Below are 16,555 nucleotides of genomic sequence, written 5' to 3' on the forward strand. Positions count from 1 at the left end.
ATAAGGAAGAAAGAAAGGATGAGGGAGGTAGAGACTGGAGAAAAGAACACTGCTTACACTTGCTAATAGCGTTGACTTTAAATTGCCCTGCAATCCTTGGAAGACACTGTTACATACAGGGAGCAGTAAGTGCATGCTCTCTGTGAGAGTCTGACACACCTATAATGAAAGAGAGGAATGATAGTCTTGCGTGTTTGAAAGGTGACTGAAAAATTTCCTCTAAACCTTTATGAGAAATTTGGATTCCTTGGTGTATTTTTCCCAGGAGATGATCTGTAGTTTTCAGCAGATCCTTAAAAGGATCTATAACTTCTGTTCCTAACACCTTGTAAACGTGACTCTTACAATGCAAAAGGAAGAATTCAGGAAATGGGGCATTTCATAACAAAACAGACACAGTGCCCATGACTGCGGCTGTCAGTGTTCTGTGACCTCTTTTCCAGGCAAGAGAATCAGCAACAGTGAGGAAAAGATTTTGAGCAATTTGGGCAGGAATCTCCCTCCCCGAGGTCTATACCTCCTTCAATCCCTTGATGTGTCACTGCTCCATCTCCCCTCAATCAGGCAGGAAACTGGAAGTAGAAGAAGAGCTGCACTGGAGGGTCAACCCTATCCCTTGAAAACCTATTGAGGACCTGCAAGCAAACTCTAAATCTGTAGAGCAAAGTCTCTGAAGCCAAGCCTGCCTTGGTTCTGTGAGCAGAGGCAGGCCGAGCTGTGGCAGGAACTGAAGAATCAACAGTATTCAATTTCTGCTTTCTTTCCCAGAGTTTGTTGGCATGGGAGGGATGAAAGACCTGCTATGAGTCATTTTCTAAAGTCACTCTATACCCTGTTGTTTCTCATAACATGTCTCTGTGAATCATTAATGTGTTTCCAAGCAGATAATTTTGTATGAAGCATTTATTTACCCTTTTAATAAGATGAGTGTGATTCACTGGAAGTATCAGCTTTGAGACCTATAAAGCACATGATAAAAACAGGCGTGTATCTAGAGGGAGTATTGTGTCCACGGACCAGGAGCAGGTAAGCTCATATTATCGTATGGTGATAAAATAACAGGAAAATACAACTGAAAAACACACTCAAAACTATATTACATAAAATAATTTACTTCTCATTCAGAATGACCTTCCAGACTCATTTGTGAGACAGCAGTCTGTGAGTACAGATACAATCTGAATGTCGTGACAATTATAATAGGGCAAGACCAATAGATTTATATGTTTGGAGTCAACTAGAGACAAAATTGTGAAACTATGTATAACAGAAAGGGACACCGATGAGGAACTCTGGGGAGATTATGAGTAAAACTCTCAGAAATGAAAAAAGTACAATTAGAAAACCTACATCTTTCATACCATAGGACTTGTACGGACACTCCAGTGTCTTCATTTTGCAGCCCAGCACATTGGCTTAAAAGCCACAAAGGTGCTCATGCATGTAATTTATACTGGAGCAATGGATGCAGTGTGCGTATGTGTGCACTTTCAAAGGCAGTAGTTTTCAAAGAATGAGAATTACTTCCTGGGCATTCATGAATAATTCGGGTGATATCCTGCACCTCCATTTAAAAACAATACAATAATAAAAACATTGTACAAAAAAATCATAAATAACAAAAATGAAAAATTTTCAAGTATTTCATGTACCTTGAAAAGTTGCAAACAGTCGTTCTAACAATTGGAATCCCTTCTTTCTCTTTCTTTCTTTTCCCTCTCATTTAGTCTCAGCCTCGAAAGAAGTGCATTCATGTCTCTGTTTGCCCTAATGTTTGGGATAAAGTGAACAAGGTTCTTCCTTGAAAGAAAAAACTTATGAGAGCTTTTCAATTTGTGAAAATTGTTTCCCCCCTATAAAATATAATCTTTCCCCTCTGCTTCTGGTTTAGAAATGTAGCATATAACCTACAGCCAGTACGGGGAAAAAAACCACCAACCAATGATGAGCTGAGGAGCCTCATCTGATGGCCAAGGTTCTCAAGGGAAAAACAAATGACAAAAGCACCTTGATCAGGAGAGGAAAAAAGGATAAATGGTAAGAATAATAACCTTAAATTCTGTGCTCAGCCAATGACTGATGGGTGTAGCTAGCAAGGTCTTAACTACATTTCTTCACTCAGCTCAAGCCTCCCATCTCCCAACTCTACACCAACCCAGCTGCAAATAAGCTTGCCCTGAGCACCCAGGCAAAGACAGAGAGGCCAGCAGCTTAGGGACTCGAAAGTGCCGTTGAGTGATAACCAGCCCAGTACAGCTCTGTGTCAGCCAGGTGTATGCTTCTTTATGGTATTTACTCCTTAGAATAGTACTCAGTGATGTCAGTGGTTAAATTAAGCATGAAGTCTGTTGGTTGTTTCTCTAGCAAGACCCACGGGATTTACACAGCCAACTTTCCACAAGTTAGCATTCCTTTCTCAGCCTGCATGGCAGTTAGTTCAGTTTGGCCTATTTAATCACAGTGTGAAAAACCAGAGATCAGAACATGCATGTGAGTACATACACACACTCTAGTTATAAGCACCTAGGGTCTTTCCCATCCACTCTTGCAGAAATGTGTGTGTGTGTGTGCACGCAATGTATACATAGACACACATATACATATATGTGTATGCATATGTGTGTGTATATATATAATATATACATACATTCTACACGTACATATCATAAATCAACCTCATCTAAACATCTCTAGAGTCCAGAGAAAATGCTGGCTAACAGAATACACATGCATGTGGATGTCACATGAAGTGTACCAACCAACCAACCTAAGATCAAACCATTGAGAGGAGAGAACTGCCAGCAATCTTTGAAAACCCAGATCTACAAGGCCATTATGTGGATACTTGCTCACATGGCACCCTAAGAGAAATGTGGGAAAATTGAACTGGATTGGGGTCCCACCCTGATGAACACCCAGACACCAAAACTAAATCTAGTTTTTACATGGAAGTCTCACACATGGCAGGCAGCATGAATACTAGACTACAATGTGGATAAAGCACTGGAGCTTAATACAGATCAATATTTGGCCTCAGGTTTTCCAGAGCATAGAGTCTTAGTATTTCAGCTCTTGCCTCTGAGTCAGAATTAGGCACACTGGGGGACTGGAGAAGCACAGTCTGCAGAATTCTTGGCTCCTTTCTGCTTCTCTGACCCACAACTGGAAGGGCTGGCCAAATCAAGATAAAATCGGGACTTGAGGAAGCGGCGGTATGAATCCTTCTCCATAAGATTGAAAATCTTCTTCTGGGCCTCATCAAAGCAGGTTATCGTAGGCTCTAGCATGTTCCTGCTTGTCTCCTCCCTGGTACAAGAATCCAGATTTACCTGAGGGACAAAGGACAAGGCTCCATTACACTCATAACCCTGTTGAGGATGAGAAGCTATGTGCGTTGTACTGGATAATAAGTGACTGTACACACTCCATATCCCAAGAATAAAAAAAGGACATTTGGCTCCACCCTTGCACATGTTAGAGAGTATAAAAGACTCATTCCACTTCAGGGTGGTCAGGGCACTATCTCCCATCCTTTCTCACAAATTGGGGAGATTCACCAGGAAAATTCATTGAGAGGTCATCTAAGTCACATGGATAGAAAAGCTATTTTCTCAACTGATTTATTTGAGGTTGCAAGATTAAAATAGCCTGCTCCTCTGTTACACATTTTGCTTAACTCACATGATCTAAAGATCCATGCCATCGAAAACCACTTCTAGGAATCTTCACTAAGTTCCACAGAGTTCTCTGCCATGAACACCTACCTCTTTGGTTGCCTGGACTGAGATGAATTCATTATAAATCTTTTTGGCCTTGGGACTTAGTTTGGACGGTGATTTGATTTTCTTGTACTCTTCACAGCTGATCCAGAAGTCAATGTTCTCCTCACTGTATTCAGACTTCAAGAAAGCTTTGAAAGCTGCCAGCCCACCTGTGATAAAGGAGAAAGAACCAGTTGTCATCACACTGGCCGGCCTCTTGGATATTGTATTTCAGATAAAGCTGAAGTACTTGGGAAATTAAGCATGGGTTCAAGTAGTTCCCTGTTGACTTTCTTTTTGGATGGTAACTTGGGGTTCAGGTAACCTTAATCTATGTTTGGTGGATCTCAGTCACACCTAGTGATTCTTACTCAAGGTTGAAGCCTCATTCAGGAAACTGTTTTGTTTCTGAAATGCCTATTGAGTTATCCATTGTCAACATGGGTTTGGGAAAGAAAAACTGAGGTGATTCTGCAAGATCTTAACATTCAAAATTTTTTTCTCTGCCCTTTTTCCATGTGATGGGAGAGAGAGTTTTCCACATGGTTCCTTTATGAACTTTCCATTGTATATCCCAAAGCTCTAGGAAATGGTAAATTTTAATCAGACTGGATATAAGACCAGAAGGTTCTCCTGGATTTAAAAGTCAGAAGGAACTCAGACCTTTCTGCAGTTCCCATTAGACCAGCATAATATGAGATAACTTGTCTTATCCAGAGTGTCTTTATCCTTATCCCAGAGGAAGAGAGAAATAAAAACCTGTCAGACTTACATTCATGGCTAATCAGGTTTTCCAGTGATTCAGCCCATTTCTTGACTTCCTCTTGGCTCACCCTAGAGACATTACAGAGAAAAAGAATAATCTGAGTGCCATGATACAAAATTGGATAAGAAGTACAAGATTCTAAATAAAATGCAGAAGTTTTATTTCCCATTATTAGGATGAGATCTATTGTTGATTAGGGCAGTTTTTTCACTGAATATATGGAGATTTCAAACGTAACTATGATCTCCATGAAAGTGGAAGCCACCTTGATCTAAATCTAGCTTAACTAGGGGTATAACTTCCTTTTTTTCCTGATAGAACATTTCTGCCATTCAGGTAGTTAACACTCAACGGATCTTCACCAAGGCCTTTTCTCTTACCTCTGGCAAATAACCAGTTTGTCCTTCTTGCTGTGGGAAGAATTGTGTTCGCAGGAATCAGACTTCTGCAGCAGGAAACCTAGCCGATGTTTCATATCTTTTGCACTGCACAAAAAAGGAAAAGTGAGAATTAACAATGTTAGCCAGGTCTCTTTAAAAGACCCCCTAGTGGTAGTGCTTGAAGAGTTCATTACTAGTCCGTGGGGCAGAGGCAGTTTGTTTAGGGAATGGGAATGGGAGTTGGAGTCGGCATGAGCTCTCAGGAAAACAAGATTCCTCTTCCTCTGCCTGTGACTTACTACAAAACCTTGAGGCCAGAGTGATCGCACTGGTTCCTCTACCTGAAACTGGAATTCTGACCTTGCAGTCTACCTCAGAAACCTCTTCTGTATGTCCGTTATTTTGACCAATGAAATACCTTTGGTATCTTCAATAGGACCACTCTGAAAACATGACTGTTCAGTGAGTAATTTTTAGGAACTGGAAAGCAAGCAGTAACTGCAAACGTGGCACCTTCTTGCTGCGCGCCACCTGCTGGCAGGTGCTTGCTATTTCCATCTATCTCGCTGCCGCAGAGGGGGCGCTGTAGAAGCCCCTCAGGACAGGAAAAGTTTACTCAGTTCCATCCAGGTATGTGGTGGGCCAAGCAATTCATGTAATAGGGTATACACGGAGTATACACTGAAGGGTGCAGCTCCAGCAGAGAGCAGAGGAAAATGGGGTGGTGCATGCAAATGCTCAGGCTGAAACCTGAGCTCCTTTATGCTTGTTTTCAATCTCCTGCCTCTGCTCCTTCCTTTTTAATATCTACACTATAAGGTTATATACCCTATAAAGGGTATTTGAGGCTTAGAAACAATAAAGAGAAGGAAGCTAGAGTCATCGCTGAAGCTAGTGATGGTTTAATTAGAGCAGAGCTTCCAGCTCATTGCCTTGCTTTAATGGGAAGCCTGGGTACAGCAGGGGTCCTAACTCGAAAAGGAGAACCTTTTAATAAGCTTTTAGATCAACACTCTCACTCATTATTAATTATTCTTTTGCTTGTATCTGTTTTATTATAAAAGCCAAGAAATCTTTTTTTTTTTATTTTGATGCCATTTAAAAAGAAAAGAAAAACTAGATGCATCTATTTGGAGGGTGAGAAATAAAACCCCAAGGATAACAAGACATTTTAGGATGATTATGAATACAGCTTATCTATGTGGGTTTTCCCAGGAAGTTTAAATTCCATTATGATCTTGGACTGCCCCTTAAGTAGTATTTTCTCTCCCACACAGGACTGTTTCTCTCCCCTGCTTCCCAGCTGGTGACTGGTCAGAGGATTCAAAACTGTCCTTGGTGATTGCAAGATATAATCACGAAGGCTAGGGTGATTCTAAGGTGATGAATAAGTGCATTACGATTCCGTCCAAACAAAAACTATTTTGTATTTCCGTGTGCCAGCTCTGCCCGAGATCTGACAGTTATTGACCAATGCAGAGCCATTTCATGAAGAATTGGAAGTATGATTAGGAAATATACTTACAAAACAAGACAGCATAAAAATAAAAACCAAAATGACTTCAGAGGTCATGAGTCAGGAAACCTGGATTTGGTTGTCATTGTGCCACCCAGCACCAATATGACCTTGAACAGTCAAGGGTGGCTCTGGAGCCCCAGGCACTGATGGTGAAGGTGTTGGACTAGATGATTTATGATTTATCCTTGAGGAAAGGGAAGAGCTGATCACCACCTCTGACATAGAGTTTACCTCCTCAAGTGAGCTCCCAAAATATTTACCAGAGCATAACTTCCTTCTGGCACGCTTGTAATTTGTATGGTTACTTGTATATATAAGTTAACTGAAACTTGGATTTTCTCCATCCAGTTCAGGAAATTAATGGTGCAGGTGAGAGGTACTTATTTCATAGGTACTCTCTGCCAGATCCTCCTGCTCCATTTTCAAGAAGCCATCAATACTTTCATATTTCTGAATGACAAAATATTCGAAAGGCAAACTTCTTAGTAACACACAAAAGACCATGCTTTCTGGGATTATTTCTAAATTGAAATTTAAAGTGATTTCTATTTGCAGGGAGTCAGGAAAGAAGGTGGAGTGGAACAACTTTGGATTGACTTTACCTTTAACTGCAAGATTGAGTAACATGCATTAGTTGTGTATTTTATTTTCAGCTGGCTAATATATGAACATTCTCTGAAAGCATTTATTTATTCCTTTTTTAAAAAGCCAAAGACAGATGAGTAGCTAAGATTTAAGGTCTTTTTTCAGTCAAGAGAGTGTACTGACAAAACAATGTCTTTAGGATGAGATCTTCCACAGAATCCTTACTGATTTGTCGTGATCAATACTTCTCATCCAATACTCACATAAGACATTTCAAGAACTAGAGGTGGGGGCAGAGAGATAAGAGACATCTAGCTTTGAAACTCACATATTATTGTAACATTTGCTTCCAAGAACATGGAGCGCGAAAGATACTGCAGCCCCACGTAGAAAGCATAGCGCCTTTCTGACGATGTAACTAAACTTCATTGTGGGGTATCTTCCCCCAAACAAGATCTAGTTTATTATCAGAAAGCACAGAGCCATGATTCTACGTACTGCAGCAATGCTCAAATATTAACAGTAATCACAGATAGAAGTATTACAGACCACTATGTACAGCCCCAAACCTCATATCACTTCTTAATTAGAAATAGTTTGGTTAGAAGACTTGGCTTAAAGATCAGGACAGTTCTCAAAACTAAAGTCATGCAAAACAACACATAGGTACCGGAATTTAGGGAGCACAGTGCTTAAGTCACAATATCTAGCTAGTCTTAGAGGAAAGCTAGGAAGGTGGTGCTCTCCCAACCACATTTTTCCAAATTCCAAATTACTAGGTTAGTAAGTACAACATGTAAGTAACAGAGAAAGTCTGTCCAAAAATTTAGCATACTTAGTGGCTGGAAACAATCTCACCTCCTCAAGCAAGAAGCTGGCAGACCCGCTAGTCCTTTGCACATCTTGTCAACAGTTCGGAATTCGCAAGTAGGAAAGAAATGCTGTAGGAGGAGCTGTGGCTTCTGTTTTGAGCGCACTTTGCCTTTTCTCCGGTAAAGATGCTGTCAGAATCCTCTGAGCGTCTCCCTCCCAAGCCCGTAGAGTTCGCTTTTATAGCCCAGCAAGGGCCGTCCAGCCAATCAGATGGCAGCGCTGCAGGAGCGGCTCCTGGGTCTCCCTCTGCCTCTCTAGCGCCTGGAAGAGATGAGAAAGAAAGGTCTGACGCATCAGCAATGTAAAGCAAACAAGCGGAAAAAATCTCGCAGAGGAGACATACAGGGGCAAAAAAGTATTTAATGTCTCTACCAATGTCTGAGGTTTCGAATTTCTAGAAAACAAAGAAAAAAAGAGCACAGTGTTGCAAAATACAGGGTTTATTCATTTGTCTGTAAAAACAGTATCAAGGAAACTTGCCTCTTGGAAGGAAAAGTGCCACTGGGAGTTTCAGGGCTACTCTGGGGCTGACTCCCAGTGCCCTTCCTCTTTTGCATTAGAAACATCCTGTCATACATGGTATAAGATCTGATCCTCAATATTTCCAAAAAGGAGTTGGTAGGATCATTGTTTCCAGGCAGTGATTTGCAGAAGTTGTCGTCTTGGTTGTCATGCAAACAGGGCTGTGGAGAGAAATAGCTAGATTGCAGACAGTTACATGCCCAGCAGCATAGAAAAACTAGCCTAGGAAAACAGATTCGCTATGTCTGTAATCAACCTGACTGTGGAATTCTTTTCGAAAAATCTTACAAAGAACAAAGAACAGAATTCAGCTAGCACTGGCAATCTCTCTTGTACATGCCTGCCTCCTGCAAAAAGCCTAAAACAGCAGCTTGAGAACCAGAGGAGGGAGAAGATGAACACTTACATACAATAATTCTTATCAGCAAATGGGCTTATATCCTATGTACTTCTAAATCTCCAAACTGGTGTTTTAAAACAGAAATATATATGTAAGGGAGAGAGAGTGAGAGAGAAAGAAGGCAGAAAAATACGTAGTTTGCCTTGCAGAATGAATGTAAGAGTATTCAGCCCTTTAGGTACTTCTCCACACTTGGACAGTTAGTATCTTTTGCATATAATATCATGAACTGAATATTTCAAGGAATCACTTAGATGTTGCAATCTTACAGTCGTAGCATGGATACCCACACCAGAGTTACAGAGGGATCTTCTTCATGTAGGAAAGCTACAAGTGAAGAGAGGAAATTAATTATGATGTCTGACCAAACAGCTTTTATCTTGCGAGCAGATATGCTCCTGATCATAGGTTGTATAGTAAGCTGTACTTTACATATAAGAAACAGAGGCATCAAAAGGTTTAGGTGGAGAAGATGAAAAATAGATGGGTTCCAGTGAGAAGCAAAAATAGTGAGAATATAGAAGGAAAAAAGGTAAAAAGATTTGCCATATATGTGCCCTGCCCCATACATACCCCTGAATATCCCACACTGTGCCCCCTGCTCCTTCTTTGGCTAGCAGAGCAAGGACATAGCAGACACATATAAAAGGGTGGAGGGACCATAATCTTCAGAAGATGCATTTAAGTTATAGGAAAACGTCTCTAGCCTTCTCCCAGGAAGACAGAAAAACATTTTTTAGATTGCTATGGGGCAACTTTTCCTTGAGTTATAACATAGAACAAATGAAAATTGGTAGCTGTCCTTGGAGGGGGTGTGGAAAGAACTGCAGTGCAGTGTGAAATGAGAGAGACCTTCAGACCAAGGAAGGAAGATCCAGGGAGAAGAGCCAGTCAAAATTGGTGTTTAAAAGGAGAGCCTAATTAAAAGGGAGATAAGAACGCTCAAATATGGACCAAGGCCTTCTTTGTTTACCTTGGCACCCAAGAGAGTGGTGCCTCAAATAATTTGATTTTAGGAACATGAGTGAAGACCCAAAAAGATTTACTGATGCCTAATATTCCACAATAAGAACTTTATTTCTTGGACATAGAACAAGAGAAACCTGATTTGTCATGAGTTAAATATAAATTGCTGCAATAGATGAGCTGAATGGAACTTTAAATACCATCTAGTCTAACACCCTCATTTTACCAGACAGGATACAGAAGCCCAGAGAGGGAAAGTGACTTGCCAAGGTCACAGCTTCTTACTAATAGAGCTGGGTCCAGTCCCACGCTTTCTGATACCAGGTTTAAGTGAATTTTCCACTATGCTATCTTGCAACTCAACTGTTTTATCAAATGAGATCAACTGTGTAAATAGAGGTATTTCTAAACTGCAAAGTGGTAGGCAAATAAATTTTATTGTTAGACTACACACAGTAGATAATAACCTGATATTAACTTTATACATTTTACTCAAAGAGCACTCACTCTGTCCAATTTTCTCTTGCTCCATGAAAGCAGGATCTGCTGCAGACTCCACTACACTGGTTCTCTATTAAAACCAGGTCTTTTGAACTTTGTGGTTAGCCCATAGCTCTGATCGGGCATTTCATATTCATTCATTTACTTCCTAGACTATCATTTCTTGCTTTCTTAGGAGTTTTAACACTTTTAAAGAAAGTTTGGAAAAGATTCCTAACTTATTTTTCACTACAGGACTTGCTAATTGTATTTGAGGAGGCGAGGACTGGTACATCATGATACCTTGACAACTTTCCACCTTCTTTCTCTGATATGCACAAAGCATTCAATTGTATTATTCTATGACTTGTCATTCTTGGATGATTCTGGTAGTGTGGAAGAGCTTTGCTCTCAAAAGATCTATTTTTTATTTATTCATTTGTTGAAGACATATCTTTGAGCACCTACTCTATGCCAGGTATTGTCTGAAGAGTTGCATTTAGCATAAAAAAGCAGACAAGATCTCTACCCTAGTGGAGTTTCCATCCCAGTGGAAGGAATTAGAAAATTCACAAGTAAGACAATTCCAGATTTTGACCTATACCATGAAGAAAATAGGCAGGTGATGTGACAGAGTAACTGGATGGCAAAGGGCTTATTTAGCCAAGGTAGTCAGGAAAGGAGAGGTGGTATCTGAAATGAGATTTGATGCATGAGAAGGAAGAGCAATGCAGGAAGCCTAGGAAATAGTATTACAAATAAGTAAGGGCAGTGAAAATGTTCTTTATCTAAAGTGGGAAAGAAGAAAAAGGGGCCAGCATGGCTAGAGAATTGGGAACAAGGGCAGCATAGCATAAAATTGAGATGGAAAGGCAGAAGCTAGATCCTGCAATTATCTGTGGCTGTGGTCAAGATGCTGGACTTTATCAAAGTGCAGTGGAAATCCACTGAAGGGACTGACCCAATCATTCTGACTGTTGTGGGAGAATGGATTGAGGTGGGTGGGCAGGACTGTGAAAGCAGGGAAACCAGTAAGCAGAGTTAGCACTTTGAATCCTGGTTCATCACTTTCTACATTGCAAAATGGAGAATTACTTCACAAATATTTATTGGACATGATGTACCAGATGTTCTGCTAGGCTCTGCTGACCTAAATAGGAATCGGAAATGGTTTGTGCTTTTCAGGAGCTCACACTCTAATGTTGAAGACTTTTAAATAACTGAAAAACTCTAGATTGAGTGCCATTGTTATAAACTTGTATATTTAAAATTTCAGGAAGCATTGAGGATGAAGAATAAATGCAAGCTTTGGAATTTGAAGTGGTTTTCACAAAGGAGACCATTAAAGGATAAATAGAGATGTAGTAGTTGTACATAAAAGAGAAGAGCATTGCAACAGAGGGTACAACAATAACAGCTACTTTTATTGGGCAGTAATTATGCGAGGCACTATTTTAAGCACACTGTATCAATTAACTTACTTATCTCTCATGATCCGTCCTGAGAGAATGTCCTATAGTAACCCTCATTTTACTGATGAGACCAAAAGGGCTTAAGTGACTTATCTGACTTTACACATCGATGAAGTGGTGGAGGAAGGACAGCAACTCAGGCAGTCTGACTCCAGGGTCTCTGTTATCAACACGTATGTTTTTATGACCATAAGGGATAAAGTAAGTGAACTATCTGCAGATCATAGAGATATTTAGCATATTGTAGCTTTAGGGGAGAAAGAAAGAGAAATGTGGCTTCAGGGTACTCTGAGAACCAAAGGATGTTTCTTGTCACACTAAAGACCAGAATTTACACTGTAGTTTTTGGGGTGTATATGTCAGCAGAGGATGGGGGAGGCTAGCCAAAGTATTTGTCTTTGTTCATTTTCTGTTGCTATAATGAACAGCACAAAGTGGGTAATTTATGAAGGAAAGCAGTTTATTTGTCTCACAATTCTAGAGGCTGGGAAGTCCAAGAGCATGGCAATGACATCTGGAAGTGAGCATGTGAGACAGAGACAAGATAAGGGTTAAATTTGTCCTTTTATCAGAGGCCCACTCCCATAATAACTAACCCACTCCTGTGATGATGGCATTAATCCATTGATGAGGGTGGAGCCCTCATGCCCTAATCACCTCTTAAAGGCCCTACCTCCCAATACTGTTACATTGGCAATTAAATTTCAACATGAGTTTTGGAGGGGACATTCAAACCATAGCAGTGTGTAAACTGATCAAAATGGTGCTCTAGAAAGAAAATTTGGGAGGCATAGTAGGAGAACAGATTGGATGTGAGAGAAACTGGAAAAGTTTGAAGGCTACTGCAATACTCTACATAAAAGGTGAGGATGATAAAAATACTACTGAGCAAGGTTGTTGTGAGAATCAAACAAGGTAACACAAATAAAAAAGCTCTTTAAATTGTAAAAGGCTGAAAGTCTGGAAGGTATTCTTGACAAAAGGCTATAGAAGAACTGTTTTCTACTGGAGGACATTAAGACACATTGCAGGATATGAACTCTGTGTGATCTCCAGGCAAATTTCTAATTTCCCCACATTTTGTTCAGGGAGAACAAAAGAAAACATTTCTCAAGCATTTGCAGGATCTAATACACAGAAATAAACCACCATGGCAGGCGCTGGATCCTTTACTTCCACTAGACTTTAAAAGAGGCACTGACCCTCCGCTTGCACAGGACGAGGGCCAAGGCTCAGCCTTAGGCACTATTTGCACCGTCTCAGATTACAGTTTCCTCTCAGATGTTAGAAGCCTCCCTTTCCCTTAACTGTTTACTACAATAGCTGGATGCCAGTGAGAGTTTACACATATTGATTTTTAAGGCTAAAAAGCAAACATACCCAGCTGGAGAATGCTGTATACCAGGAAGATGAACAGGGAATTTCCCAGTATGTCTCACTTTTGGGAAATGTGTCTCACTCCCACCAAGCTTAGTGGGAGCACACAGTAAATCTGGGACTCTAACCCTGACACTTGATAGCAGCAGGTGATGCGTCACTCAATTTCCCTGGAGGGACAGTACCACACTCAGTTAGCTGGGGGAAACATCTTTCTTTCCCAAGTAGTAGGGGAAGAACCAATATATCCCTCTCCCAAAGATTCAATCTTTCTTCTGCAGAGTTTAGCCCAAGATAGAAACAGCAATTTCATAAGAGTTCATTTGCATTGTGCGGGTGGAAAGAGACAGTATGGTGTCATGAAAAGTGCTTGAACTTTACAGGGAGTCAGACCTGGATTCTAATTCTAGCTCCTCCATATACTTGCTGGGGAACCTCGGCAAGCTAAGGTAACCTTTCTGAACTCCACCTTCCTAACGTTCTCTGGGCTCCCACATGTCCTCAGATTAAAATTTAAACTCCTTAGCATAATACTCCAGTACTTTCACTATCTGACTCCAGTTCAACTTTTCTTTCTTCCCTCCCACTCTCTTCTTCATTATATTCTACCCTGTAGCCATCTCAGACTACTGAGTATTCCTCCATCACTTCATTTCTCCTACCTGGTGACTCTGGTGATGCTGTGCCATTGCAGGGACAGAAAGGTGTGGAACCTTTTCTGTTGTTTGAATGTCCCCCCTGAAACTCCTTGAAGCTTAATCTTCATTGTAATGGCATTTACAGGTTAATGGTTTAATGGGTTCTTGGGGAGTTCTCTTCATAAGGAGAGGAAGAAAGCTTGTGGAAACATGCTCTTGCTCAGCATCACTCTGTGATATTCTGCCTTGCCATGGGACTCTGCAGAAAGTTCCCACCAAGAAGAAGCCCTCACCAAATGTGCCCCTGGACCTTGGGCTTTCCAGCCTCCCAAACTGTAAGAAACATAAATCACCCAGCTTCAGGTATTCTGTTATAAGCAACAGAAAATAAACTAATACACCTTTCCTCACCCATCATCAGCTCACAGACAACATTTCTGTAACAAAAGACAGGTTAACGAGAGAAAAGCATAACAAATTTACTTAATCAAACTTTTACATGACCTGGGAGCCTTCAGAAATGAAGACCCCCGAAGACCCCCAAAGACCCAGTGAAAACTCTTTTTATGCTTTAGGTTCGATGAAGCATGCACAGCCATGTAGAAATGTAATTGAATGAAGGGGATGATCTAACAAAAACAGACTGAGAGGGAAACCCAGCAAGTCCTGTTTATTCAGATTCCTCTCGGTCTCTCTGTGTAGCATTCCTTCTTTCCTGGTATAAGGCAGGACCCTTTTGGAAAGAAGGTCTTCAAGGGGAAGGGACAGGGAGAAGGCAGAAGGAAGAGAGTAACCTTTCTAGGTTTTAAGACTTGATTTGGGGGAGAGGAGTTCTAGTCTCTCTTACCTGCCACAGGAAGAAGAATTCTGGTTTCTATGACTCACCTCGGGGAAGAAAGAGGAGCATGAGACATGAGGGCAGAGATACCTTGCTTCTGAGGCCTTCCAATGTCCTTCAGTTCAAAGTACTCAGTACTCCAAAGTGCCATAACACGGGGTATCATGTTCTGAGCCCCAGCACCATGAGCCTGGAATACCCATCTCACAGTACCCTGCCCATCCAGCTCTCTTTTCCTCTGTCTCCAGTGGTGATCAATTGCTACCTCTTTTGCACTCTCCCGGCATGGTGCTTGAACCCAATTTCTGTTTAACCCCTCTTTAAATCTGATCATTACATTTGACAACAAGATTCAGTTCAACAAATATTTATGCTGAGCATCTTCTATGTGTCTGAGAAAGGTACTCATTCTTGAGAGATTAATCTAACAAATACATATTGACATCCACTGTGTGCTAGGTACTGTGCTAAGTACCAGGGACAGAACCAGACCCTGCATCCTTTGCTCTTACAACACATTCCGGTGGGAAGATGAACAAAAATATCAAGTATACAGGCAAATAAATACAATAATTGTAAATTATCACAAGTGCTTTGAAGGGAAAAAAACAGGGATGACTTAAATAAGCAGGTAAGGAGTCCTACTTTTTTATAGGACAAAGGAGCAGGGCTTCTCTAAGGAGGTAATATTTATACTAAGGCCTAAAGGATGAAGAAGGTGCTAGTTCTGTAAATAAAGGGGCATCCCATACAGAAGAAAGTATGTGCACAGCCATGAGGCCAGAAAAAGCTTGAAAAAGTTTGATGCACAGAAACCACAGTGCCTAGAATGTGGTGAGTACACAGAAAAATATCATGAAGTAAAGTTAAGAAGTTTGACAGGAAACACATCATGTAGAGTCTTGTAGACCCTGGTGAAGGGTTGAACTTTATTTCACCTACAAAGGGAAGGAGCAGCATTCTTTTCCATTTCATGACATATTTCAAGGTCTTCTAGCTGTTTTATGGAAAACAGGCTGTAGGAGGTCAAGAGGCTATGTAGGAAACTATAGCAATTGTCTAGATCAGGGATGGTAGGGGCTTGGACCAGAGAAGTGAATACGATCGTATCTCTAACTTTGAAGAGCTTTTGTTCTGGTAGTGAAGAAAGTTATTGAAACATTACCTTCAGCAAAATGCCAAGCTTTTAAAAATAGAGGTAATCTTGTGTGCTAGGAGAGCAAGAAGGAGAAACATCAGATCCTCATGGTTGTGAACTGAGTCTTGCAAATCTTGGTTTATCTTAAATAGTGTGTTAAGAGACCTTCCCACTCCCACTCCAATAGCCTCTATCACTGTCCTGATTTTGATCTTAAATTTTAAGAGTACAGCTGGGATCAAAACACTATAGGAAAATGCTCATGAAGTTTCCCAAGCACAGGAACCAGGGGTGATTGCACAGTGGAATGAAATTGACAACCAGGAAGCAGCATATTGATCCTGGATCCAGGGAAGCACATGGTGGAATAACAGGACAGGACAGGGAAAAGAAGGAAGGGAAACAATGGAGACTTGAACAAAGCACATACAACAAGACCTTTTGTGCCTTCCCCCACCCTCACCCCGCCAGCTTACAAAGCAGTGGCAGATTCATTAAAGCTCAGCTTACAAGCTTCTTCAATGAGTCTACCTTGAACATTCCAGTTAAGAGTCAACTTTTCTTTTAAGCACTTGTAATCTCTGTCGATTCACATAGTATACCAGCTTGGTTTATACTTTTAGGCCTTGCCATTCCAATACAACTTTGAGTTCTTTCAGTGCTCTATGCTGCTTTTGTGCTATGCTAAACTCCTAGTAGGCTTTCAGTGCTGATTGGTTTGAGGCACTTTTAGCAGTGTTGGCACCACCTAAGCTGGCATGCCACCTCCCTGGGTAGCTAATTTAAGGTCTATTACATATAGCTGTCTCTGAAATACCTGTTATAAAAACAGTTTAATTT

General features: G+C 40.9%; 1 protein-coding gene across 2 annotated transcripts; it reads right to left on the reverse strand.

Annotated features, from left to right (window-relative positions):
- Positions 1–888: 888 nt before the first annotated feature.
- On the reverse strand, positions 889–8,145 carry RGS4 (regulator of G-protein signaling 4). Of its 2 annotated transcripts, XM_008571923.1 has the most exons (5): positions 7,870–8,145; positions 4,908–5,012; positions 4,534–4,595; positions 3,765–3,931; positions 889–3,329 (listed from the first exon to the last, which is right to left on the reverse strand). In XM_008571923.1, the coding sequence occupies exons 1-5, from the start codon at positions 7,911–7,913 to the stop codon at positions 3,090–3,092; spliced, it is 618 nt and encodes a 205-aa protein (XP_008570145.1). In that variant the 5' UTR covers positions 7,914–8,145; the 3' UTR covers positions 889–3,089. The 2 variants fall into 2 exon arrangements, with proteins under 2 accessions (XP_008570145.1, XP_008570146.1); XM_008571924.1 differs by lacking the exon at positions 3,765–3,931 and having other exon boundaries at positions 3,161–3,329; positions 7,870–8,031.
- Between the last annotated feature and the right edge of the window lie 8,410 nt (positions 8,146–16,555).

This window comes from Galeopterus variegatus, unplaced genomic scaffold (genome assembly GCF_000696425.1).
Source record: "Galeopterus variegatus unplaced genomic scaffold, G_variegatus-3.0.2 Scaffold734, whole genome shotgun sequence".
NCBI lineage: Eukaryota > Metazoa > Chordata > Mammalia > Dermoptera > Cynocephalidae > Galeopterus > Galeopterus variegatus.

What these genes read in the sequence shown, in the direction of transcription:
- RGS4 (XM_008571923.1), bottom strand. Translation starts at nt 7,913, where the DNA reads ATGTGCAAAGGACTAGCGGGTCTGCCAGCTTCTTGCTTGAGGAG. An exon ending in CCAGCTTCTTGCTTGAGGAG is followed by an intron (nt 5,013 to 7,869) that starts GTGAGATTGTTT and finishes TTTTTTGTGCAG; the next exon opens with TGCAAAAGATATGAAACATC. An exon ending in AAACCTGATTAGCCATGAAT is followed by an intron (nt 3,932 to 4,533) that starts GTAAGTCTGACA and finishes CCTTTATCACAG; the next exon opens with GTGGGCTGGCAGCTTTCAAA.